This window comes from Strongylocentrotus purpuratus, unplaced genomic scaffold (assembly GCF_000002235.5).
Source record: "Strongylocentrotus purpuratus isolate Spur 01 unplaced genomic scaffold, Spur_5.0 spur5_scaffold_14, whole genome shotgun sequence".
Lineage (NCBI taxonomy): Eukaryota > Metazoa > Echinodermata > Echinoidea > Camarodonta > Strongylocentrotidae > Strongylocentrotus > Strongylocentrotus purpuratus.
Window position 1 is genome coordinate 21,245,189 of NW_022145599.1, and position 27,407 is coordinate 21,272,595.

Consider the following 27,407-nt stretch of genomic DNA (forward strand, 5'->3'; position numbering starts at 1 on the left):
TTAAAGTCATCGTTTTATATTTTTCTACCAGTTGTGATGTTCCACCATCGAACTACATGGCCGATGTCAAACTTAACAGACGGAGTAAAACACTGGGCAGTTATCCGGATGACCCCCTCCAATCCACTCCGGAACACTGATGAGGACGGTAAACTCGAAACGCAAATCTCAGATCACGTGGTCACAGGGTATTGACCAATCAGGGGCTACGATCACCTCATTATTACCCAAATTAGACACTATTCTGTCTAGTCATAAAACCAGTTTACACTGGTGTAACTTAAGTCTGGGAGACACGCCCACATCAATTCACTATTAACACTATCGTGTTCACGCCAAGGCACCCATAATATGTTTATTTTGCAAACGAGTATTATTAAATTTGTCTAACTTCTCTGTATAAACGTTATAAACGATGTAAATATGTTCTTGTTTATTCAGGGCCCCATGGAAGACCACTACTTGTTGGTGAATGGGCTACCCTGTCAAAAGATTAGAAATAAAGGGTCTATGGCATGGGGTCCCTTGGCGTGGCACTAAAGTACTGTGCAAATTATGGCTTTCGTTATAGTTGTGAATGTATACATTTAGGCATCCTCTCAGCCGATGTTTTTATCTTAGAATAGGAAGGTATTTATATTTGAGGTAACTTTATCAAATCTGAAAGATTTGAAATATAATTATCAAATTGTGTTATCAAATATAAATGAAAAGTATTGTTGTATAAATATTCGATAAAATCAGGGTTATTATCTTTAGTAGATAAGGTGATAGGAAATAGATTTTTGACAGTCGACGAATTTGAGATACAATTATTTAGTATGATCGTGGTGGGTGGTTATGCATGTGAATATGCCAAAATACGAATCGTTATACAACAAAGATGAAGGCAAATTATATAATATGGTAAACAAGTTTGATAATTTTAATGATTACCAACGTAAATCAATGATATATTCTAATTTAAACTTGAATAGTTTTGGGTTATCAATACATTGTATTACTGTGAAACAAATCTGTACGGAACTCATGAAATTAATTCAAAAATCATCTAAGGCGGTAGATTTCTGGTCCTCTGTAGTTATTTAAATTGAAATATGTTCGTGATAACTACTTGATTCAATTCACTTTAAATTTATGTATAATACTTTACCAACACCTGTTAATTTATTCAAATGGGAACATAAAGAAACGACTTGTGTTATTATCATAACAAAACTGGTACCACATTTTTTTTTAATGCGAAAATATTTATCCATTATGGAATGTTATTGAAATATTATTATGTATCTCCTTTTGTAGAAATGGTAAATTCTCACTCATTTATGTTGTATATAGTTTTCATGACGGAAAGGAAAATGTTACAAATATTAATTTACTACTTCATTATGCTTTATTTGAAATATATAAAGCAACTGTTGTAAATAAATTTAATAAAACATGTAGCAACGAAAATGATAGGGACATTTTCTTGTTTATGTTAAATACAGACTAGAAGTTGAAGAAGATAAAACTAAGAAAATAGATGCGATTACTACTAATCAGATGAAGATAATTAATGATTTACATGAAATGCATTTATAATCTGCTTTCAAGTAAATACAGATATAAATTTGATTCTATTTAAACATGTGATGTTTGCTTGTTGTAAATAAGTATGTATGATGTCATTGTAAAAAACATATTGCCTTAGTTTGAAGATATATAAATTAAAGTTCCATAGCGTTTTTAGAAATTTCTTTTTTGTCTTCAAAATTATGGAAAGAAAGTTAAGAGTTTGCACAATCTTCGATCATTTGTTTTGCATTGCAATCATTACTTGTAGGTGAATTCTTACTAGCCTAACTACTCCGTTCAAATAATATGTCTGAGTTTACGTATCACGAGTAAGATAAACAGTATGTTGATTTTTCTGCCGGGATAATACAAGCATCATTAATTCAAAGCTTGTGAAAAGAAAAAATTGTTTACTTTTATTTACTGATTGGGTAATAAAGGGTGTCCCCCATATCACTTTTTTCAAATGGATAATCAAGTGTCCTCATAATGTACTTGTATGTAAATAGTTTGAAGAAGTAATGAAATATACTATTTCATGCACTTTTATTATGTAGCGGGTAAAGGTTTAATGTATATCTATATTTTTATAAGGTTTGATGATTTACTTGTCAAATAAAATGCTTAAGTCAAAGCTATTTAGTAATTTTGCGCACCTGCGAATATGCCATTTTCGTAACGTACAGTATTTGAATTTATATGTCTCTCTCAGAATGCCGATTACATACATTTTGCGTTGTTAAGGCGGATAAACATTTGAGTTTGTCCAACCGAGCAACACGTTGTAATCTGTATTCTGAATATTGTAATACAGAAATTGTAACAGTTGAATGTAATAGTTCTTGTCTAGGCATGCGACAAAACGGGTATGCATTAAAGTTGGACGAATTACGAGAACTACCTATGGAAACGAAAGCCAAATTGCTGTGGTTCTGATAAAGGATCCATACGACGATCAAGGAGAGGATGGGATAAGCCTTTAAACTATTTGTATACGACTCTTTATCATCGGATCAGTACATAGTTTTGTATATGAGAAACATTTAATACATGAATCATTAAACAATATATTTGTATCATGGAAATTGCATGTATATTGTTTCAGGAAATAGAATATCATGAGCACTTTTGCGGAAGTTATTATCATTCTATTTTCATATTACCTTAGCTGTTACTGATCAAATTCCCAGTACTAGTGCTACATGTGTGTGTGCGCGCGCGCGTGTGTGGGTGTGTGTATGTGGGTGAGTTTGTGTGTGTATACATATATATCTATCGCTGCATTGATCCCCATCTTCTGAGAAAAGTGATAAATTACATGTTCTGTTTTCTCTCTTTTACATTTTTAGTCCACGTTTAATCGAAAATGAATAAAGTATAGTAATAATAAACTGTAGTTGCCCGATGCAGGTGTTGTTTGTTTTAGTTTGATTGGCGAAGTCGGAAGATGATTGAGTTTTATGACGGAGTATCTAGTTCAGACCTTCTCCTTTCTCCAAAAAGATTTAGATGTACTATTTTCGATACTACATGTGTTTAGATTTCAAGAAGTCCTTATAAAATCATTTCAAAGGATGGCCTGAATCAGGTTTGTATGTGTGTCATTGTTTATTTAGTGACTAGGTGTTGACACGGACTTGGAATTCCTTTGAAATAAATTCCTTTTAAAATGTCGATGATATCGATACGATATGCTAACAGCAATAATAAGCTTGCGTTATATCAATCATGGGCCCCCGTCTTATAAAGATTTGCGATTGATCCAATACAAGCCCTCCAATCAACCGCAAGTTTGCAGTCCTCTTTCTCTTATGTACACAGCTGTATTTGATATAAACCACAAATGAGTTGCGATTAATATCAACTCTTCCGATTCACCAAAATTATATGAAATTGAGTCAGTCTTGCCGGAAGCCACATGCTTTGTACGCACAAAATGTACTATGAAATTTGGTCCAAACACTTCATCTAATTAATTTCATATTTCGAATATGAGGATATTTGAAGAGCAGTCCTTTTCTTCTGAGATGTCTTATATGAAATTCTTCCATACTATCACAAAAATAGTGGCAGAGCTCACGCATTTCGCCTTTCCTGGAACTCAATCTTCTCATAATTATTTTCTCAGACTTTCAGGGATGTTCTTCTTTCTCTCTTTCTCTCTCTCCGTCCTTTTTCAATCCCGCCTGGTCTACCGCCCGCTCTCTTCCTCTTTTGTTTCTTGCTCCTAACTTCTCTCTCTCTCTCTCTCTGCTTCTCATATACTGATTCTCTCCAACGAATCTCAAACAGTTAAACCTGTCAAATATCCGATCCAGCTTATCACATCCGAGTATTAAACGAAAATGTGTGCTCCTCCTCCATCCCTTTGGCTTACTTACAGATAAACCGCAAAAACCAAAGGCACCGCTCCACCACAAAAAAAAAAGAGGAAAAAAAAGTGGAATCTGAAAGCCCAATCCCGACGAAAGTTGCTGTCTGTGTGTGTGTGTGTGTGTGCGACTGTGCGTGTGTGTATGTTGTTTTTAATGTAATGTATGATCGTATTACTTCATACTCTTGGTGCGTGGGTAGATGGGCAGAAATCAATCTCACATTGGCGTCTCTGGTTGCTAAACCCGACTGCTGAGGTCGAACAAACTTTTGTTAATAACGTAGATGGTCTAATCTAGTGGGTGAAAAAGGGCAGACTGTTTCGTGACAAGCTTCCAGACTATTAAAAAGATATGTCAAATGTTTTGTTTTTAAATGTTTTTTACCCAACTATGCCGGAAAGGGAGTCCTTGAAATGTCTGAAAGCCCCTAAAAGGACTGTTCTGGGCAGGCGCGGATCCAGGATTTCTTAGGGGAGGGGGCCCAACTTTTTCCCGAAAATTAGAAAATCGCGCCGGCCGAAAAGTCGCTCAGTGGGGGGGGGGGGGGGGGGGGGGGGGGGGGGGTAGTGAGCACATTTTTTTTTTTTTTGATCCTCAAAATTTTTTCAATTTGCACCCCCCCCCCCTTGAGCGCCAGGGGGGGGGGGGGGGCCCAACCCCCCAAAAAGGTAAAAATCACGTGATTTTACATGATTTTTTTCTCAAGGGGGGGGGGGGCCCGGCCCCCCCCCCCCCCCCTGGATCCGCCACTGGTTCTGGGGATATGCCAGGCAGTTCTCATGGTTACATGCAATCCATTCCTTGATTATAGCCGATTTTATGCTATTGCATTTTCTGTGGTACACAGCATATATTTCTGGGCCAAGGGTAGAAATTGTACCCAGAAAATAGTTCATTATTGTGTGGCAGTTCCTATTCCTATATTCGCGTCAGTTTTGGGGCAAAAGTTGTAAAATAATAATAAAGGGGGATATAAAATCCCAAATGCAAATGATTTCATTCCCAGACATAACATGCAAGACCATAACTGCACTGCAGTATTTATTAATTTGGTATAAAATATTCAATCATTTTTATATTGACATCTTTACAATAATATAGTGGTTCAAATTTAAAAAATTTAAAACATTATCCATTTATCAAAATGTGCTTTCATGACATAACATATTCATTGTACAATTTTACAAATCGATCATAAAATTTGATATATCCTCTTCAATTTACATAAAGGTTTCAACATTTGTCCACATTTCTAAATGTTTGTTGCTTTGTTCCGGTCCCTAGCATATTTTTGTTAGGATCACTACCAACACAGGATGAAATAAATAAAAAGCACTTTAAAACTTCAAAGGTTCAACCTTCTGTATAAATCCTAACTTTCCACTGCCTTGCAAAATTATCAAATATATTCTTTTCACAGTGTTAGTTAACATTGTCATTATTGCTTAATTTAATGGAATTGAAGGGGGGTTAGGTACCATAATATGTATGTTTATTCGACGGGAAGTGGTGTTTTCTATAACTGACATTGCATCTGTGCAAATTCATTAAAATTAATGCTATATTTTTCTGTCACAGATCTACAGTCTCTGTAGATGACTAGGGTTGATGTAACTGATTATGAATCAATAATTCCATTCCTGATTTGCTGAACCTTTTTGGCACACTCATGTTGTATCAAAAACTTCCTATATAATCAGTATACCTACATGGAGAAGTAACGTCTTGACTAGTTGATTTTTTTTTCTAGTATAATGATATGACGGTATTATGATATGACAATATGTTAAGTATATATGTATAATTATAATAATAAGAAGAAGAATCTAGTTTTACATCTATAACGGTAGTGCTTTAAAAATGATAATATCTACACTTTAAAGACATTATATATACACTGTCGCTCATATAGTTGGAATATTTTTGTTTTACCCCAATTTATGGAACTATTTTAATGACAGTAATGAGGATTAATGCCCCCACAAAAGGGCACTAATATAGCACATCGACACACGGTTTTGATCCATGGACCTCACAGTTATGAGGCCATTGCTTTGTCAGTGAACCATAACTGTACGCAGCGGGGGCTAGGGTAGGGAGCAGTTTCCATAAATTTAAAAAAAAAAAGAAAATGCAATGAATTTTCAATAATTTATTGCATTTTACCCCGGTCCCCAACATAAACAAATCCTCTGGACGGCCATGCATTATGGTTCAAGGCATGGGCACACAGAGGATTTTTTAAAGTTGGGAACCGGGGTAAACTGCAATAAATTATTGAAAATTTATTGCATTTCCTTTGTTGTTTTTTATTTTACATTATGTATACTAGATCTATTATTTTAAAATTATTTTTAAAATAATTCCATAAATTGGGGTAAAACAAAAATATTCCAACTTTATGAGCAACAGTGTACAGTGTATATACAATAGGCAATGTTAACCATATACATTCTTTACAACCTCCATGAGGTTAGGGCACAAAATATGACAACGTCCATGTAAAGTTGGTATGAGATCTTCTACTACACATATAAGATGAAATCATCCGTTGCAGATTTGTATGCAATTAAAATTTATATACAGTGCCCTGCCAGAATAATTCCTGTATCACTTGCTTCTCTTCAAAATATTTGCTTAACATGCATTCCTTTTTTACCCGCACTACATGGGCATCACATTTATATATTAACATTTAATAAACTTGGGTCTACAATAATAATAATAATAATAATAATATTTAATTTTTATATAGCGCTTAATACAAATGTCTCTAAGCGCTTTACAAATTACTATTAACCCGGTCTTTGGATTCAGTGCTATGCTTTTTAAGCTAAACTAAATTTGAGCAAACATTGTTATGGTCGATAGGAGACAAAGTCTCTCCCCAAAAAAAATTTCCTCAACCCCACGGAATGATAACCCATCAATTATCTAAATAATTCATCACTCAAAATAAATTCAATCAATTACTGACGGACCTGTGTTCAAGGAGAATCAAGGATTATGACTACATCATGTTCGGCTTTCCGTCTGGTTCTTGATTTTGTCGCTTTAGCTGCCACTGATGATGATGATGACGATGACGATGACATTGAGGAGGAGGGCGATGTTGATGATGATTGTTTAGTACCGTCATCAAACATAGAGCAGAGGAGATCTCGCTGACCACCACCTTTGACGAAGAGTCTCATCTTAAGCGACGGTTTTGCAGGCGTAGGTAACTTGTCATCATCTGGTACCAGAGGTGACAGGACATTCTCTGCAGATGGAGGTCCGCTACTTTCTACTTCTGTAAATAACAAAAAGAGAGAATTGTAGCACTCTATACCATATAAAGGGTTCCTTGAGGTTATCACAAAGAGAATGAGAGCGGTTTTTCCCAAAGAGCTGACAAGAATTGTAACATTTGGGGTAAATTTAAAAATTCTTCATTTTTATTCAAATCTGGTTTCTGGTTCACAAGCCACTAATGATGACGTCTTTTGCATGGTCATGTCATTCATGTATAACTCCTTGCAATGGAATTGACCAGTACCTTTAAGTTTAAAGTGACTCAGGAACATTGTCGAAGATTGATGAAAAAAACTGCGTAATTTTTGTATGAAATGTTACTTATTATATTCCCTCTATACTGTACTAACCCTCTAACTTGTACAAAATCATGAACAAATTCTCAAACCACAAAGATATTTATGGTTTTCTTTGAAGGCGTCACTGTGCGACACCCTCTAACAGTTAATTCTCCAAAACATTTTTGAATTTTCACAACCATTTTTCTATGAATATAAGACAGGCTTTTAAAAATCATTCAACACTTAAATGTCTGGAAAGGTATATATAATAGAGCCAATTCATTGCTTTGTGGCGATTTTACATTCCCCTTAAATGTAATCAAACTGAAATAATATAGTTGGTGGAATAAAAGAATCAATCAGATCAGTTTTTTCCTATTTTATTAGATCATTATAAATGGTCTATTTTCACTCAAACTTTCAGATAATTTTTAAGTGTACATCTAGCCGTGAAATCACTACCTTAGCATCATTTTTTCTCATCTGAACAATGTTACCAAGTCCCTTAAAACAAGCATTTGCACATTTGCAGAATTATTTTCATATTAATTGAGGGAGCGAGAGCCGATGAGAACAGACATACCGGGAGTAGTTGGCTGTGTTTCACTTAGGATATTCTTCTCCTTGTGAAGAAAAGACGGGAGGTTACCGGGGTTGAAAGCGCAAGACTTGCGATGCAGCGAGATCGTATCCAGCTTGCCTACATACTCGCATCCCTTCCGACGAAAAGGGCAAGCCACCGTGTGATCACCGATCACGTTAGCGATGATGAAGTCATAATGTAAGTCTGAACGTCTCAAGGGACGCCTGCAAGAAAAACAGGATTACAAATGATTTGAGATTTAAAAACAAGTTAATCCACAGATGTATGGATTAACCTCTAACAGGCCTGTTGTTACAATGAGGTGTGGAGCAAAGCTTGGAGCGATATCCCCCATTTAATTTCTGTCGGTCAAAAAATGTGTAGCTGCCATTTCTAAAACTTTTACATTAGGACTTTCACTCTTTAAAATTAGTTATCCCTGTTTTTGTTAAATATTAAAATTTGAAATCTTCATGGTTCTCCCTTTTTCTTGCTTATTTCCTCTCTGTTTGCAAACTTATGTGCAATTTGTATTTGTGAAGGTTTGTGTTTTTGAAGGTTGTGTGTGTGTAAGGGGGAGGGTAATGATACCCCCCCCCCCTCAGTTTCTAATAATTCTGGTTGTTCTGGGGTTCTTTGATACGTATGGATAAACATTACAGATCAATGACTGTGATATGACATTCTCTACTGGAAAAAGAATCCACTATCATATTTGACTTCATGGGGGTGTTTCACAAAGGTCCCAAGTCAAACTTTACTATAAAATATATTCAAAAGCAAAAATTCAAGTAATTTAGAATTTTCATAAATTCCACATCAAGAACATGAAATCTCCTAGAAAATAGGGATATTTATGCCTTTAAAATAACTTTTACAAAAAAAATCAAAGATGCTAACAGCTTTCCATAATTGTTCAGTCCAACATAGAGATACCGGTAAGTTCAACTTAGGACCTTGTGAAACACCCCCCATCTCCTTCAATCAATCATGACTTTACAGTAAAATGGTAATTTCATGTTATAGATAGATACAAACAATGCATGATAAAAAAAAATAATTACATCAAGATTGGAGAAGCATTAGATTTGTATGATATATACATTGCATATCAAGCCAATGTGTGTGTTACAAGGGCCTTTACCTGTCTTCTGGGCAGTTCTTCTTGTGTTTCAGCCATGTGTATATACACTGAAACAGAGAAAATAAAAAACCTGAAGTGACTGTAAAGAATAAGTATTTATTAATCAACTGACACCATTTGGTGATCTCAAATCTTACAACACTTAAAGATAAACTTTAGTACTGGTAATGCAATTGCATTGTGAAAGAAAAGGTGTGAAAGGATCAGAAACAGTTGATCATGTAGCATGTAAGTATTGGTGTGCACTGCAAGGTTCTGGAGTCATCAAAATCATAATAAATTTGACCGAGTCTTGGTAAAGTAACAAGCACTCACATAGAAAGCTACATATGGGACAACACACATGGTGTCGGGGCTAGTACTACCTTGATTTCCTTGTCTTTCTATGCTCATTACTCAGCCAGTATACATTTTCTTCCAAAATTGTTTGGCACATGTCATTTATTTGTAATCTTGAACATTCAGTGTAAGTTTCGTTTGATTCTGTGAGAATTAATTAATTTTTTTTTACCAGTACTGGAGTTTATCTTTAAAATGGTCCTATATGCTGGTACTGTTTGTTTTTGTTCTGCTCCTTTATCTTTGTACAATATACATCTACCTATTGTCAAGAAAATTTCTTCTTTTAATCTAATAAACAAACAAACAAAATCTGTATGGTTTACGACCTGGCACCCACCTCAACCGTCTGTAAGCTATTTAAGGTTAAAATTCATAGGTTTGTATCAACTACAAATTACTACATGCAGTTTGCCTACACTTCTTTAATTTAACCTTACATAAAATAAAAATTACATTTCCGTTTAATAGTTCAATATATCTACCTGCCTGTTTCAAAAACCAATGTTTTGATACATCATCTTCAAAACTGATGAAAATTCATGTATCATCATACAATGATCTGTTGATTTCAAAGCTTTTACAATTTAAACCCACCTCTTTACAAAAGCTATGACCACAGGGGGCTCTCTGAGGCTCTGTGAATACTTCTTGACAGATGGAGCAAAACAGATGGCGACTCACAGCCTCTGGGTCCAAGAAATATCTGGGGGAAATGAAAATATCATAGATCTTCTGATATTTACTGCAACACATGCTTTAACCAATGCCAACTTTGAGCCACCGCCGGCATTCCAAATAAAAGTAGCAGCAGATCACCAAGCTAATGACAGAGGTATTAAGTTAAGAGAAAACAGATGTGACAGCACGATAGAGCCCGAGGCTGAGCTGAGCCGAGTAAGGAGACGATTACCATGAATACATAGTTAGACACATCAGTCATCACAAAAAACCAACAACAACAAAATGAACTATACAACAATATTATCTATCTATCTATCGACATCAATTATTAAATATTTACAAATATGACTAAACCTAGACCAAAAATTTCTGTCTCTTTCGTTGGTTAGCCTCTTCATTGGGTAGGGTGACTAGGGTCGGCTCCTCTCTTTGGACAACATTTGCACAGGAGATCCTACGGTCGGCTTCTCTGTCTAAAGGGAGGAGCCGACCCTACCCAATTCCAAATAAGAGGCTAACGAACAAAAGAGACAGAAATTTTCAGTCTAGTCTCTAGACTATCCCTTGGGGCCCGTTCCTAGAAACCGTCATAAGTCTAACTTCTTGACTATCCCATTGAAACGCGTGTTAATTCTATAACACACGTTTCAATGTGATAGTCAAGAAGTTAGACCTATGACGGTTTCTAGGAACGGGCCCCAGATCCACTTGATCATAAAATAAATGAAAATGCCCATTCTCCGTTATTTCTCCTATTCTTCATTCATCTCAGACTTTTTCTTTCTCATCCACACAAGTCTACCCCATTAATGCCGCTTTGCTCGCTCCGCACGGCCCGGCAGCATCGGGATCTGACGAATCAGACTAGATAGTACCCCCGTGTCTATGATGGCGCGGCTGCACGGCAAAAAGTGCCACCCACTCCAGTCCGTTTTGCCCGAGTGCGTTATTTTCCTACATAGATGTAAACGTGTGGGATAACCTAATAAATTGCTCCTAAATAAATCACATTTTAAAAGGGTAAGAAGTATACATAATGAAGTAAACTGAAACCTCCGCATACCTTTTGTTTTCTTGATCCTCCCTGTCTTCAGGTGAAGTTAAAATATTGCTAAAAGACTTTCTTTTCCGAGACATTGCTCCCTTGATCTTGACTCTTGTCGTACTTTTAAATTAACCGCCTATGAAACACAAGAGGGCAGCATAGCAACTGAGTTGAGACAAATTAAACATTTTGTAGATATTTTCATCCCTAAATTGTGAAAACCAAAACATTATAAGTTTCTTTAACCCTCTAAAACTCGAGGACAACAAAAAACAGTACAACCCCAATCATCAGGTGTTTAGCACAAAAGACAGCTTAGACGGTACAACTGCGATGATGGAATGAAAATGTAAATAGAGAAAGGGGATGAGAGAAGGGCAAGGAAGAATGAGAGAGAGAGAGAGAGAGAGAGAGAGAGAGAGAGAGAGAGAGAGAAAGATATGGGTGAGGGATATTTCTGTTATATGGGTGGCATTCAATAATTGTATTTTACTTTTATTCAATAAGCCTTAGCATTATGAGACCATACAAATCAAAACGTTGGTGAAGTACAGTTAACCCTGAGTATACCGACGCAACCGAAACAGAAACAGAAACAGAAACATAAACAATGGGGAGGGGAGCAAGAGTTTCACTAGATCGAGGGTCATTAATAATTGCTTGACACTTGTCCAACGAAAGCACCATGCAGAGGGAGGTGATGGGCGTAAAGGGAAATACAAGCGGCCCATGCACCCCCTTTGAAACTAAAGTGGCATACCTTTAGAACACACGTCTCAAAATGTGCCACCCCTCCGGCCCTCCCCCTTTACACCGTATTGTTATTATCTGCATTTTTCAAGCCTTTTTTTAAATTTCATTTTTTTTAAATTTCTTTAAATTTTAGTTGTGCACTTGTTACGTTTGTACCTGACATTAGGTAATCTACTTGGTTTTGTATATACAATTATTGTAGTTAGACTTACTCTGTTTTAAAGATTTGTTTCTATTTCTGAATTTCGTTTTTGTTATTATGTATAATCATGTATAATAGTATCATTGTTACTTTTTTAAATAAATTGGAAATAAAGTTTTGAATACAATTGAAGGAAAAATAATGGTTTTGTTTGTCAGAAGTTTTTAGAAGGGAAACACACCAATACATCCCGAAGACTAGAATAAGGGGAGGGGGGGGGGGGGGTGCTTTTCAGCAAGTTTATGAATATTGGCAAAAAATTACTCTCCTCCAAAATCAGTTCCTCCTTCATTTTTGTTTATATCAAATATTATAAGAGAAAATCACATAAGAGCAAGTTTCTATGGTTGGCTATAAATCACAAATTCCCACACCCAACCCCAGGCGCGGATCCAGGATTTCTTAGGGGGGGGGGGGGGGGCCCAAATTTCAAATTATGCGAGCCAAATATTGGTACGTAATGTGACCAACAGTGACGTAATGGGGGGGGGGGGGGGGGGGTCGGTACAAACGCGAAACGCGTTGTACCGTTCTCGACTCTAAATATTCGTCTGGATTTAGTTTTTCCCCTCCCGCGCGAAGCGCGAAAATTTTTACGATTTATTAAATTATTAGAGAAAGAAGACGATTCGTTGTAGAGTTCTTGACACTTAATCCTTGTCTAAATTCAGCCCCCCTCCCCCTCCTGCGCAAAGCGCGGAAGCTTTGACGTTTCATTAAACTATTAAAGAAAGAAGACGATTCGTTGTACCGTTCTCGACTATTAATCTTCGTCTGAATTTAGTTTTTCCCCTCCCGCGCGAAGCGCGGAAAATTTTACGATTTATTAAATTATTCGAGAAAGAAGACGATTCGTTGTACCGTTCTCGAAAATAATCGTCGTCGGAATTTAGTTTTTCCCCATCCCGCGCGAAGCGCGGAAGCTTTTACGTTTCATTAAATCATTAAAGATTCGTATTACCGTTCTCGCCTCTGAATTCAGGTTCCCCCTCCCGCGCAAAGCGCGGAAGCTTTGACGTTTCATAAGATTATGAGAGAAAGAAGACGATTCGCTGTACCGTTCTCTATACTCTTAATCCTTGTCTGAATTTCAAAGATGTTCTTTGTCTGCTACTTTTTCTTCCTACGTCCTCTTCCGATTTGGGGGGACCGCGGTCAGATAAGCATTCAGGGGCCCGCCTTAGGGCCCCTGGTGGGGTCGAGGCGGCGGAGCCGGCCCCGGAAACTTAGGGGTTTTAGGCGTTTAATTAAGGTCAGATGAGCATATTTTTTTAAATACCTATTATTTTGTGACACTGGAAGGTCACTATTTGGCGTAGGGTCCAGGGGACGGAGCCCTCCAAAAGAGGGGTTTTAGGCATTAAATTACCGTCAGATGAGCATCTAAGGGCCCGCCGTAGGGCCCTACGTGGAATCCAGGGGGCAGAGCCCCCGAAAGCTTTGGGGTTTTAGGCATTTAATCACGGTCAGATGAGCAATCAGTATCAGTACGCCAGTATATCCTCTTTTCCTTTTTTCTTTCCCTTTCCTTCCTTCTCTCTTATTTTTTTGATTGGGGGGGGGGGGGTCAACAGCTTTGGAGGCAAGGCCCTTTCGGCCCCCCGATCTCCTTCTTCCCCCTTTTCTTTTCTTCTTCCTCTTCTTTCTTTCCCTTTCTCTCCCCTTTCCCTTTCCCTTCTTTTCCTTTTTCTCTCTTTTTTTTTTTTTTTTTTTTTTTTGCGGGGGGGGGGGGGGCCAAGGCCCGCTCGGCCCCCCCCCTGGATCCGCGCCTGCCCAACCCCAATTTTTATCCTGCGATCATTTCAACCAAAGTGAATATTAATAGTTTTCTGCGAATCATTTATTTTTAATTGAGCTTTCATTCAGCACTAGAACCTGTTTTTAATTTAGGGGGAGGGGGAATTAAATTGACAAATAAAATGATTGCTCGCTATGCTACGTAACACGTTTTGGTATTGTTAGTTTCATCCATATTCAATCTATTCTGGGAGTTTGTAGAGCGCCAATAATTATCTAGCTGCCTTATCAAAGGTGATGATTAGATTGAACATTTACTGAATCTGTTCATGATTCACTTGGAAAAAGTTCAAAAGACGGTTAGTGACTAGCTGTAAGCATTGGGGAATACTGTTGGAGGGGAGGGGGCAGTTACCCCCCTTAAAATTTAAATGTGATTTATTTCTAATTCGGTACCATTGACTTAAAACTGTTGCTGAAATAACATGATTTCCGTGGGTTTTTTTCTTCTGCCCCCTAAAGTTTTTGCTCATTACGCCACTGGATAGCAGAAGAGCGAAGATATACGGAGGAAGATTGTTTCACAATGATCTATCGTCCAGCACAGAACGTAGTTGCAGACTCTCAAATAGATAATTACATGCTGATTATCACTTCTTGAAAATAAATCAACACAACATTTTTCATTCTGACAAATAATTCATATATTCATTCAGTCCATAACCATCAACAAAGATATTGTATAAGAGCACGATAACTGATTTTCACCATCCTTTCGTTGAACGTTTAGGGGGTGGGGGGGGGGGGGGTGACACTTTAAAAGTCACATAGCGGATTAACGTTGCTAGATAGGACAAACATTATGGCTTGTTCTTCCTAACAACAAGTAATTTATGCAATTCGCATTCTCGCTATTGAAATACAATTGTTCGTAATAGGTTAATGAAATGTACGAGGCATTTAACAAAGATTTGTGCATTAGATTTGATTACATTTCGGGGTGTGGAGGTAACTCTCATACACTAGTGCTACCGTCCCGTGTCCACGAACCTCCATGGACCCTAATGGTGTATGTATCAAGACCTATGAACCTGAAATGGGTACCCTTCTTATGGTTTTTGTGAGATCAGTGCTTAAAAATCACCCCTTTTAAAAAAAGACACCCTTAATTTCGACGCCTTTTTGGACAAGGGTGCGTAGCTAGTCATGTAAATTTGGAGTGACCCCACCCTTTTTATGGTTTTTGTGTGATCAGTGCTTCAAAATCACACCTTTTAAAAACAGACACCCTTAATTTCGACGCCTTTTTGGACAAGGGTGCGTAGCTAGTCATGTAAATTTGGAGTGACCCCCCGCCCTTCCCCTCGGCCCCCTATGTCTCGGCTCCTCTACTCGCCGATAGTATCGTCATCAACGATGTCATCATGAGATGTCTAGTTCTAGCTCTTTGTGAAACAGTTTAGGTAAATCAGAGACATCTGTGTGGAATCTAGACTTTTTGTTGGTTTCGAGTAAGGGGGCCCTACTAGCTTCCCTAGCTTGCACCGCAAAAGTGGGCGTTTCTATTTTATTGGACCAAAGTTCAGATCACATGACTCTTTGTTTGTCACGTGATATATATAACTCGTGTAAATCAAGTGACTTGTTTTGATCCGTTCACTCAGCTCAGCACAGTAAATGTTTGTTTTTTTCATCCGCAGCGATAGATCTGTTCTGAAATTGTAAGTTTACAAATGCACGATATAACGATTCATTTAGGATAGAAAGATTTTATAGACTAACTTGTGTATTAGAGCATTAATCTGTGCCAATAATGTTGTTGCCGATTGCCTTGGCTGCCTAAAATAGGCATGCAGGCGCAGGCAAGGCGGCCGCAGCCGCGCCGAGCTTACAAGCAAACACTGGCTTAGCCTTTACTCCGCACCTCCCCGGTATACTCCCCGCCTAATTTCGGCAGGCTCTGCGGGTTCGGGTGGCCGACCAGTTTCTTTCAAAATATTACAATTGCAATCTTTGTTGAAAAAGCTGTCGGTATTTGCATACTGCACGAGCTAAGATTGTATATTTTGTCAAACCATCGGCATCAGACCTAGTTTAGGCTAAAGACCAGAAGAAAATTTCCTCTTTTTAGATTGGCTAGCTGTGAAGTGTGAGTGTTGATGTTGCATGTTCATGAATGTTGCATTGCAATGCAAACACTGCACTTCCATCGATCATCACTAAATCAGTCAATATAAAAAGAGGATATTTCCTTCTGTTTTTGCTAGCATTAGTATGCACATTGAGAATTTTAGTAATTTTAAGTCACAACTTACTGTATTTCTTGACCTAGAAGCTGCCTGTTTTTTAAAATATATATATTCTATTGCGATGTCTTGTAGGCCTATAAATTCTCGTTTAAAAAAAAAAAATAATAATACCATAGTCCGTACTCTTGAGAATTAATTTGCCCATATTCTGATCCAGTGTGCATAGGAATGCCAGCAAATCCATCTCAAAATGATCCAAATGTTCTCAATATAATTGATGTATTTTAATCAGATATTGACTAATTGTAGACTTTGTCACCTTTCCTTTTAAACATTTTTGCCTTGTTTACAGCCTAACGATTATAACGGCAAGATGAAAACTTCAGCGATTATTTCCCTGCTTACCTGCATTGTGATGATGGTGTCAGCACAACAGCCAATTCCTTGCTGTGCTCCACCGCAGTTTGTTCTTCATTATGGTAAATATTTAGTTTTGATAAAGGATAATTAAACCAAAGGCCCATTGCAAAAAATATTAATTTAAAAATTAATTTTGAAAAGGATACCGGTAAGTTGTAATTTCATTGACATCCCATTGAAATGTTTCATTGAAAATTAACACATGTCATTCGGGTGTCCTCAAACTACATACGTGATGTGTCGCTGATTTGCCAGATTTTTATCCTACTTCAGTCTTTTCTTATTTTGTTATTGAAGCAATGCTCCATATGACCTTGCCTCTAATATTTTGTTTTTTAAATTTTTCTTTAAAAGTGAATAAAGAATATGCATTTTATTTACTTGATAAGAATTTATCAAGAAAAATTATTATATTTTATTTTATTTTGTATGGTATGAAGCATTATATTGGAACTGCCCTTTTATATTTTGTTTTGGCATACAATACAAACAATTTTCAAAATTTATTATACATGTGTAGTTGTGTACCATACAAAATATCATCATTTTCTCTCTTTTTCTTTGTTAGTTGCTTCATACATGAACTGTGAATTTTGTTTGTTTTCATTACATTTAGTTGAATTGGATTGAATATAAGATCAGGAAATTGTCTAAATCGTAATCACTCTACCGTTACTTTCACTGCGTGTGATGTAAATGCATGTTACATGTATATAGGGACATTATTTATTTTAACCCTTTCAACAATATGTTTTCTCATTAACGCATTATGCTGCATTAATAAATGCGATAACAGCATTCAAAGGGTTTAAATAGCATGGTTAGATAGAGCAAGCTGTAAGCATACAAACACAATATGAACAGTATTATTTTGCTCCAAATTTGTTTACTGGTATGTTTCTTTCAACGTCATCATCATCATCTAGTGCCGTCCCCTCGGAAGGGGTTGGCGGCTATGCACCTCCATTGCTTTCTGTCATGTACCCTTGTTCTAACTACTCCATGATGGGGAGGAGTGCATTTCTTGATATAAATGAGCTTGGGTACATTTCCAAACATTGCGATTTCTTTCTCATGTACAGAGCAAGTTTTAGCCACACAAACTGCGGATATGCCAATGGCTATCACAGAGGAAACATTAGATGCTGCTTATGATTTTGTGAATGCCTTGGTAGGCATGGACCTCACCATCCGTCCGCTTAATCAACCTGAAACCAAAGCGAGGCTCGTACAGAACTTCACTGCGGTGAGTAGAAAACCACTCTTGATACTCTAATTCAAATCGACTGCAAACTGATAACAATCACAACTCTGTACTGAAAAAGATATATAGGAGTTTGTAAGTTCGCGACTGATTGGAGGATATATGCAAACAATCTGGATCAACCGCAATTCTTTATATGACAGGGCCTAGGCAGTAGCACTTCTAAAGGAGGGCTTAGGGTCCCCCTCCCCCCCCCCCCCCCAAAAAAAAAAAAGATTTAAAAATAAAATTCTTCAAGCCTGGACCTACTCCCCCCTCCATTTTTATGATAAATGAATTTTAACAATGCACGTGTATAAACAAAAATAATGCCAGAACCCACAAGTCCCCGAAAGCCAGCCCCCTCCCCCAATTCTTCTTCTTCTTCAATTGCCCCTTGGGCCCAGGTTGATCTTTGGAATCTAAATCTAAATACTCAACACTCCTAATGGAGTGAAGTGAATACTTTGGGATATTAAGTGTTTACTGCAGATACTGGTAAGGAAGCTGGACCGATTAATGTCTCGTGTGTACATGAGGAAGAGACGGATCTAGATTTTGTGGTTAGGAGTATTGATACCATCAATTTTTTTTATTAAGGTCCTAAATAAAAGATCGCTTGCATAAGTAGAAAGAACAGCAGTGTCATGGAATGACCCTTTTCTTGTTCTGAAAGTTATGTTTAAGACTTGTGACGAGACTAGAAGAAATAGTTCGGAGAAGAAGGGGAAGACGAGAGTTGTTATCAGTTCGCCAACAGCGACGACAGTCGCTAACAGTTTAGCAGTTTGCTTGCAGTTCTAGCATTTCTATGTTGAGATGGGAACTCTTTAGATAATCCTTAAGGTATGTTTATTCATTGAGTTATATTTCTTAAAATACAGTGCTGTAAAATGCCACTGAAAGTAGTTGCAAGTTATAGATTACAGTTGCACTATGGAAGCGATAGCCTAGATCTATATGAATAGTCTATGTGTAGTGACGTGAAACGAATCGCGAACATGGATTCGTTGAAAGTTTGATCGATAGTTTAGACGGTCTTTTGAAGACCTTTTCCTTTGTGAAAAGATAAAGTAGTTTAAAATTGATGGTTGTCAGGATCATGATATGTGAATTTAACTTAGTTATGAGCATGGGTAGACTTTGAATAAGTTAAGACCAAACTATGTTTACTTGCGTAGGTACGTGTGAAGGTATCTTAGTTATGAGAACCTCTTCACGCACGATTTATTGTGCGGATGAATATCATTTTAGAGATAACATGATAAGTTCATGATTGTTAGTCTCGTTTTAGGGCTTGTCTCCTTTGTTTCATCATTGAATTGCAACAACGTGATTAAACTAGAAGTCACATAAATCCTTTGAGTCCGTATTCCATCACAAGCAGTATCTGTACAGACTACACAGTATACTAATATTTTTGTTTAATATCCAAATGCTGTTTGTTTCCAGGAACTTCAAAGGAAAACAAGCATTGAAATCAAAATAACTGCTTTTCATTCACCCCCCCCCCCCCCCAAAAAAAAAGAAGAAAGATAATTGAATAAATGAAAATCAGAAATGGCATGCTATTTACCTACTTTTCATTGAAGACCAACAGCCAAATTGAAAGCTGAAGTATTTATAAATATCTTGCAGGGTTACCAATGGATCATACAAGGAGCGACTTGTATCAAGCAATCTTTGGCTGCTGTTACCCCACCCGCAAGATGTGTACCAGGTAACAGAATTACTAATAGATAATGATAATGATGTCAGGCTTATATAGCGCATTTTATTTTGCAATCTCTATGTGCTTAACAAATAGCAAAGGATCAAAGTTACATATTATACAACATTTGTAATAGTAACAGTTACTTAATTACATCAGTCAAGAAATTACCGGTATAGCAATACATGAAGATTCTAAATTGAAAACAGCCAACAAAATTAAGATTTTTATAGGATAAAATATAACGTCATAAAATATTACCTTAAAGATAAACTTTAGTACTGGTAATGCGATTGCATTGTGAAAGAAAAGTTGTGGAAAGGATCAGAAACAGTTGATCATGTAGCATGTATTGGTGTGCACTGCAAGGTTCTGGAGTCATCAAAATCATAATAAATTTGACCGAGTCTTGGTAAAGTAACAAGCACTGTACACAGAAAGCTATATATGGGACAACACACATGGTGTCGGGGCTAGACTAGTACTACCTTGATTTCCTTGTCTTTCTATGCTCATTACTCAGCCAGTACACATTTTCTTCCAAAATTGTTTGGCACATGTCATTTATTTGTAATCTTGAACATTCAGTGTAAGTTTCGTTTGATTCTGTGAGAATAAATTTTCTTTTTTTTTACCAAAACTGGAGTTTATCTTTAACTAATAACACAATGTGAATAAAAGTTGATTCCTAGTTTCTGATCCAGACTTATTGTTGAAAATGATAAGGGGGTTCCATGTTATTTGATATTTTACTAAGATGGCCACCGCACATATAAATGTTATTATGCATTTCGTGTATAATTTGGGACTTCAAATTCCCCATTAAATACACTTTTAATTGGGTTTTTTTATACTCAAATGAACTATAAAAAATATGTTATCAATACTTGTACATAATACTGGGCAATTGATGTTTTATAGGGTTCAATACATTTATGAAACCTCATGTTCATTGCTTGGGATTATATGAAGACAGGTAGTCTTCATTTAGGTGAAATAGGATCAAATTGAGTCTTTTGCTTAATAATTTTTAAAGCTTTTTGAATTGTTTATGTAAGTCATTTGCCTGAACTAATTTTATCCACCTCTTCCTTTTCCCTTCACTCTTCTAACACTCACTAGAGGATGCAATTTTCGAGGGGACATTCGATGTCGGACTGGAGAAGTTAAAGGTCCATACATGGCTCATCAATGCCACCGCTCCTGGCCCGATCAAGGGTACGCAGCGCTACACTGTCGCAGACTACATGTGCACACCATTCAGTAGCACGTTCATCGGGACCGAGTCCAACACACAGCCACCAAGTAAGTGCTAGAGTAATAGAACCCACCCTGTGAGTGTCAGCTCCAGATCTTATACTGTACTCCTAGAATATGGGGGGGGGGGGGGGGGGGGACTCATCTCAGAATTGTGTAGAAATGCCTCAGTAATGTTGATCACCTGATAATGTCTCATACTGCTGAAAAATATATACCATGTGCAGCTTTGACAATATTGATATCGTGTCCAATTGTCCCCGGTCTCATGTAACTTTAGTAATGTGAGTTTCCATCTCCTTTCCAACATCATGGCTGGCCCAAACCTCATCTTAGAGAAGAACAAGGGCACATGTATTAATGGGAGTCACTCGTCAGTTTCCATGTGCAGAAGGCCATAATTCGCTGACACCAGACTTGGTTGATACAAATCCTTAACGTGTGTGCAGGTACTAGGTCTGCACACAGCGAACCCGTAGGCCAATCGAAAAAGTACCCCCTCATCTCTCGGAGAGAGTCTTTGGGTGACTGGGTGAGGGAAAAGGGAGATAATGGCTTTACCATGTGGGGGAATGGTCAGAAACCGCAGTACCTTACATAAGGCCTGCTGATCATGAAACTGAAGGCTAATCCTGGTGATTGACAGCACCTCTTATTTGGTAAATACCCAAACTGTGTTGAATTCCCCATGAGAGCTAACCACTGAGTGTCTTTAATGGTGATTTCTTGATGAAATTTGAAGAAGAAAAAATATATTTGCATTATTTTGTAAGGTTCAATCATGTATTTGTAAACATGAATAAAAACTGGGCAGTTTATATTGCAAGGCTCGACACTAACAGGAGCCCAGGATAGATGGGCATGGGCGCCCAAAATCTAAGGTCAGTCCTCCAAGATTTTGAAGTTTTACTTTATGGCTCATTTATACAGATTGTAAAGTGTTACAATTCGGACCCCCTATTAAAACTAAGTTAGTGTGGAGCCCTGCTAATAGTCTATGAATTAAAGCAATGTGCACATCACACATTTGTCAGGCCTGATCACTAAGCTTTTTTTGTGGCTCTCTTTTTCTTTTAGCAACATTTGTCAACTCTGGCAACTACATGAATTTCTCCAACAAGATAACTGATCCAGATCACTGGTTCAAATTGCCATCATCATGTAACAGCACCGCATCAGAAGTGGTAAGATTCGTTCATCAATTCTGGCTTTATGTCTACTTTCTGCCGGGCAATCACAGCCCGTTAATTTTTTGTGTTCATTGTTCCTTTAGCTTTCATTCATATTGTTTGATTACGGCTTTCGGTTCAGTCTTGCGATTTACTCTGATGAGGGCAAAAGTAAAGCTTCAGAATGTCTGTTTTCTCATTTTCGATTTTGTAGTTCATACCAATCATCTCTTTAGTTATTTGTATTATCTAGATACTTTCTTTCCATTTTTCTTTGCAGCCTGTGACTGAACGAATGATCAAGCTTTCAAGTGCACGTCACATGCGATTCTTCTAACTTCTGAAGACATCATGTTCACAATCATGATTTATCCTCATAGTAGTAACCTTAAAGCCTATCTGCACTAGTTTGGCCAAGGGGGATTAGACCTCCCTGCAAAGTCACCAACAGGTGGTTATCTCATCAAATCAGCTCTCAATTAACATAAGAAAAACGGGACCGTGGAGGACAGTGGGGGACCAATGGTCATCGATTAGGCATTGTTTGCTATATAGAGGGCGCAAGTAGCTATAAGTAGTGCAGTGGGGCTTTAAAATTAATGGCTAGTTCTGGTAGTTAAAGGATATTGGAATAGTCTCATGCTGTTCTATGTAGAGTGCCTAATTTTTATGCCTCCGTTACGAAGTAGCCGGAGGCATTATGTTTTCGGGTTGTCCGTCCGTCCGTCCGTACGTCCGTACGTCCGTACGTCCGTCCGTCCGTCCGTACGTCCCGTTCTCGTGATCGCGTTATCTGAAGAACCGATTGATGGATTCCTGCCAAACTTTGGTCATGTATGTTACTTGCAGAGCCGATGAACTGATTAGATTTTGGGGTCACGAGGTCAAAGGTCAAAGGTCACAGGGCTCATTATGTATGCAAAAACAGCTCGTGATCGCGTTATCTGAAGAACCGATTGATGGATTCCTGCCAAACTTTGGTCTTGTATGTATCTTGCAGAGCCGATGAACTGATTAGATTTTGGGGTCACAAGGTCAAAGGTCACAGGTCACAGGGCTCATTAGGTATGCAAAAAGAGCTCGTGATCGCATTATCTCAAGAACCGATCGATGGATTCCTGCCAAACTTTGGTCATGTATGTATCTTGCAGAGCCGATGAACTGAATAGATTTTGGGGTCACGAGGTCAAAGGTCAAAGGTCACAGGGCTCATTATGTATGCAAAAATAGCTTGTGATCGCATTCTCATTAGAACAGATTGATGGATTCCTGCCAAATTTCGATCATGTATGTATCTTGCAGAGCCAATGAACTGAGTAGATTCATGGGTCATGAGGTCAAAGGTCATGGGCTCATTATGTATCCAAAAATAACTTGTGAACGCATTCTCATTAGAACTGACAGATGGATTACTATTTAACTCAGGACATCTTGCAGAGCCAATGAACTGAGTAGATTTTAGGGTCATCAGGTCAAAGATCAAAGGGTCATATATGTATATGAGAAATTGCTTGTAATCACGATATTCTGAGAACCTCTTAATGGATTACAATTGAACTTGAATTTGAAAAATTTCTTCTGTTTTGGTTTGTAAAATTGCTCTATGACGGAGGCATCATTTTCGACTGCGCGCAGTCGAAGTTCCATCTAGTTGTTCTAGTTTTCACTCCATGATTTCCAGTAAATTTTAGGGAAAATGTTTGGCAGGACTCCAAATAGAGGATATCACTCTACATACGGTATTACATTTGCTTCACACAAATTTTGCAATTTCATGCATTTCATGCCCCCCCCCCCCCCCCCCCCCCCCCCCCATTTCTTTGGAAAATCCTGGATCCACCCCTGGCTATATGTGATGGCTTAGTACAAATGCTGAATTGATTTGAAAACAAGCCTTCATACCAGTTATGAAAAGAATTTTTTTTATTTTTTTTTTTTTGGGGGGGGGGGGGGGCTTTACCCATGATCCTAATCCTAAATACAGTAATATTTAATATTTGTCGGGATGAGAGAACATTGCCACAAAGAATGAGAAACTATCATCGGTCTTGTTATCCCATGTCTGATGAAAAACCAACCCGAGCCTTAATCAATTCCAGGGCTATTGGTACATTAGGGTATCACTAGATGTTAAAAAATTGTTTGGTTCTACACCTTCATTGAGTTTTGTTTTCTGACGCTAAATCTGTTGTTGTCTACTCTAGAAGCAAACTTTGGAATCGTTTCAAGCCTTGTTGGCTAATATGAAAGTCTTTGAAAGCGTTTTGAGTCTTGTAAGCAAATTTGGAATTTAGAGGACTTTTTGAGGATCATTTGACTTCAAATTGTCTTCCGATTTCCCTGATCATTGAGATGAAAACGAATTTATAATGTGTAGGTAAAAATGAATTGTAAATAAAATCTTGCCAAATTTGACTTAATTCTGTCTTGCAATGAAGAATTCTGTAATGAAAATATATTAACTGAAATGATTATAGTAAATTGTGTTCAAATCTACATCGACAGTACTTAATTAATTAAATTAGGCACTTAAGCATGTGATCCTTTCGGAGAAGAAAGAAAATCGACGATATGATGTCAATGGTTTGTAAAACAGTTTGATACGACAAGGGACTTTTACTGCTAGATTTTTGATATTTTTATAGAAAATACTTCGTTATAATGGTTCTTATTTAGAATACAATGCTATGAAATGTAATGTCAATACTATATTGACTGGCTGATGTTTCATGTCCTGTTATGTGTAAAAATATGATTGTCTTTAGAAACACTCCCAAAGAAGATTTTGAGTAGCCTGTAAAAGCGGTTTTGAAATGATTCATCATCATGATTTTATATTGAATATGTACAAAGACACGTATTTTATATATTGTATTTCAGATTTAAAATTTCAATTTACAATCAATCCAAACTGAACGTAGTGAAATTCTATATTCTATATTTCTATGCTTGTAAAATCAATTTTATATACAATGTTGAATGAAATGTTTCTAATAAAGAAAAATTATACAAATGCTTGAAATAGAATGTTTGTTAATGGATTTTATGTTTGCATATAATGTATATAAGTCTTAAATCTCATGACATGAACATTTACAGTTCATTTAAAACACATAAAACGACACACAAATATTGTAGAGAAATACATTAGTAATTACACAATAATGAAGCATCTTTAACAACTTTGAAGCGATATTTTATCGGTTCTAGGACAATCGCCCCTTGGCCAATTACCAGCGGGACAATCAACCCCCCCCCCGGAAATTTACCCCTAGAACAATTACCCCCACCCCTAATTGTCCTGGGGGGGGGGGGGTAATTGTCCTTGGGTGGTAACTTTCTGAGGGGAGGGGGTATTGTCCTTGGTGGTAGTTTTTCGGAGGGTGATTGTCCAGGGGTAAGGACTAAACAAATAAAGTTGTTTGTCCTTTGCGACCGACCGACCCCAAAATCTTGATATGTACGGTCGGTTTTTTAAAGAAAAAAAATATTAAAGCATTCAAAACTGAGAAATATCAGCCCAAGAGGGAGACGAAGAAGAAGAAAAAGATTTCCGACCCATGTTTTGGCACCTAAAAGGAAAAACAACATTCCTTTTTTTTTAAGGCCTAATTGTCCTGATATGTCTTTTATCAAATATTATATTATAATATGGTTTATCATTAGTACAATTGACTAAAAGTATTTTCCACGGTGCTGGACAGAGATTTGCACAAGTGAGAAGTTTCCACACTATAACAAGAAGAAAATCGAAAGTAATTGATCAAAAGTACAAATAATTCTTTCGTAGTTTCATTATTTCTTCCACCTAGATCCCAATTGTTTCACTTGTTTCATTGAAAACTTGATAATAATTATAAAAAACACTTGAGTAATCCATAAAGGCAATCTAAGGTATTTACAGCGGAATCATCGATAACAAAAATAATATATCTGGCTATCACACTTCACGTTATAATAATATTTATTACCATTTTATAAGTAAGTCGATCTTCATGCAAACCCAGAACGGCGATTTAGTTTTGAAATACTTATTATGGTGAAGCTGTGAAATGAAAATGAACGCCCATCCCCCCTCTCTCTCTCCCTCTCTCTCTCTCTCTCTCTCTCTCTCTCTCTCTCTCTCTCTCTCTCTTCTCCCTCCCCATATCTCTTATCTTTCTTTCTCACTCCCTGTTTCTATATTATTTATCATGCTCTTTCTCTTTGTCCCTCTCTCCATCTCTATTCTATCTCTGTTTCTGTAGTTCCCTCTCATTATGTATGTTAAAGAGGAAATGTCTCTCCTACATCTACCAGGCGCGTAGCCAGAGGGGGGGGGGGGGGGGGGGGGGGGGGGGGGGGGGGCAAAAAAAAAAAGAGAAAAAAAAAAAGGAAGAGGACGTAGGAAGAAAAAGGATTAAGAGTCGAGAACGGTACAACGAATTGTCTTCTTTCTCTAATAATTTATGAAACGTCAAAGCTTCGCGCGGGAGTGGGGGAAACTGAATTCAGACAAGGATTACGAGTCGTTTGAGAACGGTACAACGAATTGTCTTCTTTCGTTAATAATCTAATGAAACGTTAGAGCTTCCGCGCTATGCGCGGAGGAAGGGGAACTTGTTTCAAACAAGGATTAAGAGTCGAGGACGGTACAACGAATCGTCTTCTTTCTCTAATGAAACGTCAAAAGAAACTGAATTTAGATAAGGATTAAGAGTCGAGAACGGTCCAACGAATCGTCTTCTTTTTCTAATAATGCAATGAAACGTCAAAGCTTTCGCGCTTCGCGATGGAGGGGAAAAACTCCCCCCTCCCTGCACCCACCCCCCCCCCCCCCAGGGAGCGCGCTCTGTAAGTGATTCGCACGCTTCGCGTGCTCACCGCCCCCCCCTAAAATGAAATCCTGGCTACGCGCTTGGTTTCTACCGAGGGTTAAAGATAAATGTATATGTCTCTTTCATAATCATAATAAGCTCATCCACTTTAATGTCTCATTTTACATGTACCACGGATTAATTATTGTTGTTTTTATCTTATTTTGTAAACCCATCCCACTCCCCTTATGCTCGATCAAGTGAAAGAAAAATGGACAGATAGTCTGATTCTATTTATTATACCTCTTTTGTGAGTTAATCGTACATACTTGAAAGATAATACATCATCATGCGAGTGGGCTTGGGTTATATTACAAACAATGTAAAGTAATAATACAAGCGGTGAAGAGGAAGCGTGTAGAGTTTCACAAGGACTCACAAGGACAAGGACTGTGTTTAAATGGATTATGATCTGCGTTGTGAGCATTTGGGTAAAGGAAGTCGAGAGAGCACCACATTTCATCTTGATTAGATGCTTGCGTTACCAGGTCTTTTTGGATCTTCATAA

General features: G+C 37.5%; 3 protein-coding genes across 3 annotated transcripts in view; 2 read left to right on the forward strand and 1 right to left on the reverse strand.

Moving 5' to 3' along the window:
• The window catches only part of LOC100887911 (caspase recruitment domain-containing protein 11), a 35,047-nt gene extending 32,094 nt beyond the window's left edge, over positions 1-2,953 (forward strand). Inside the window, exon 13 of the mRNA XM_030984461.1 lies at positions 32-2,953. Within this exon, the coding sequence (XP_030840321.1) occupies positions 32-140 (109 nt within the window). The 3' untranslated portion in view covers positions 141-2,953. The remainder of the gene's footprint in view (positions 1-31) is intronic.
• A 3,616-nt stretch (positions 2,954-6,569) lies between these two features.
• On the reverse strand, positions 6,570-11,459 carry LOC105446421 (ligand of Numb protein X 2-like). Its single transcript, XM_030984462.1, has 5 exons — positions 11,321-11,459; positions 10,171-10,279; positions 9,235-9,281; positions 8,091-8,314; positions 6,570-7,224 (listed from the first exon to the last, which is right to left on the reverse strand). Exons 1-5 carry the CDS (start codon positions 11,392-11,394, stop codon positions 6,920-6,922), a joined length of 759 nt encoding a protein of 252 aa, XP_030840322.1. The 5' UTR covers positions 11,395-11,459; the 3' UTR covers positions 6,570-6,919.
• Positions 11,460-15,605: 4,146 nt separating this feature from the next.
• Positions 15,606-22,706, forward strand: LOC589115 (development-specific protein LVN1.2). The gene is made up of 7 exons (XM_788768.5): positions 15,606-15,715; positions 16,596-16,722; positions 17,746-17,909; positions 19,545-19,626; positions 20,740-20,922; positions 21,952-22,058; positions 22,324-22,706. The coding sequence occupies exons 2-7, from the start codon at positions 16,617-16,619 to the stop codon at positions 22,378-22,380; spliced, it is 699 nt and encodes a 232-aa protein (XP_793861.3). The 5' UTR covers positions 15,606-15,715; positions 16,596-16,616; the 3' UTR covers positions 22,381-22,706.
• Positions 22,707-27,407: the final 4,701 nt, after the last annotated feature.

Bases quoted from the DNA above. Each gene is read 5' to 3' on its own strand.
- LOC105446421 (XM_030984462.1), bottom strand. From the start codon at position 11,394: ATGTCTCGGAAAAGAAAGTCTTTTAGCAATATTTTAACTTCACCTGAA. The intron at 10,280-11,320 runs GTATGCGGAGGT...CATTTCCCCCAG, and splicing joins GAGGATCAAGAAAACAAAAG to ATATTTCTTGGACCCAGAGG. The intron at 9,282-10,170 runs GTGGGTTTAAAT...TCTCTGTTTCAG, and splicing joins GTCATAGCTTTTGTAAAGAG to TGTATATACACATGGCTGAA.
- LOC589115 (XM_788768.5), top strand. From the start codon at position 16,617: ATGAAAACTTCAGCGATTATTTCCCTGCTTACCTGCATTGTGATGATG. The intron at 17,910-19,544 runs GTGAGTAGAAAA...AATATCTTGCAG, and splicing joins TCGTACAGAACTTCACTGCG to GGTTACCAATGGATCATACA. The intron at 22,059-22,323 runs GTAAGATTCGTT...TTTTCTTTGCAG, and splicing joins ACAGCACCGCATCAGAAGTG to CCTGTGACTGAACGAATGAT.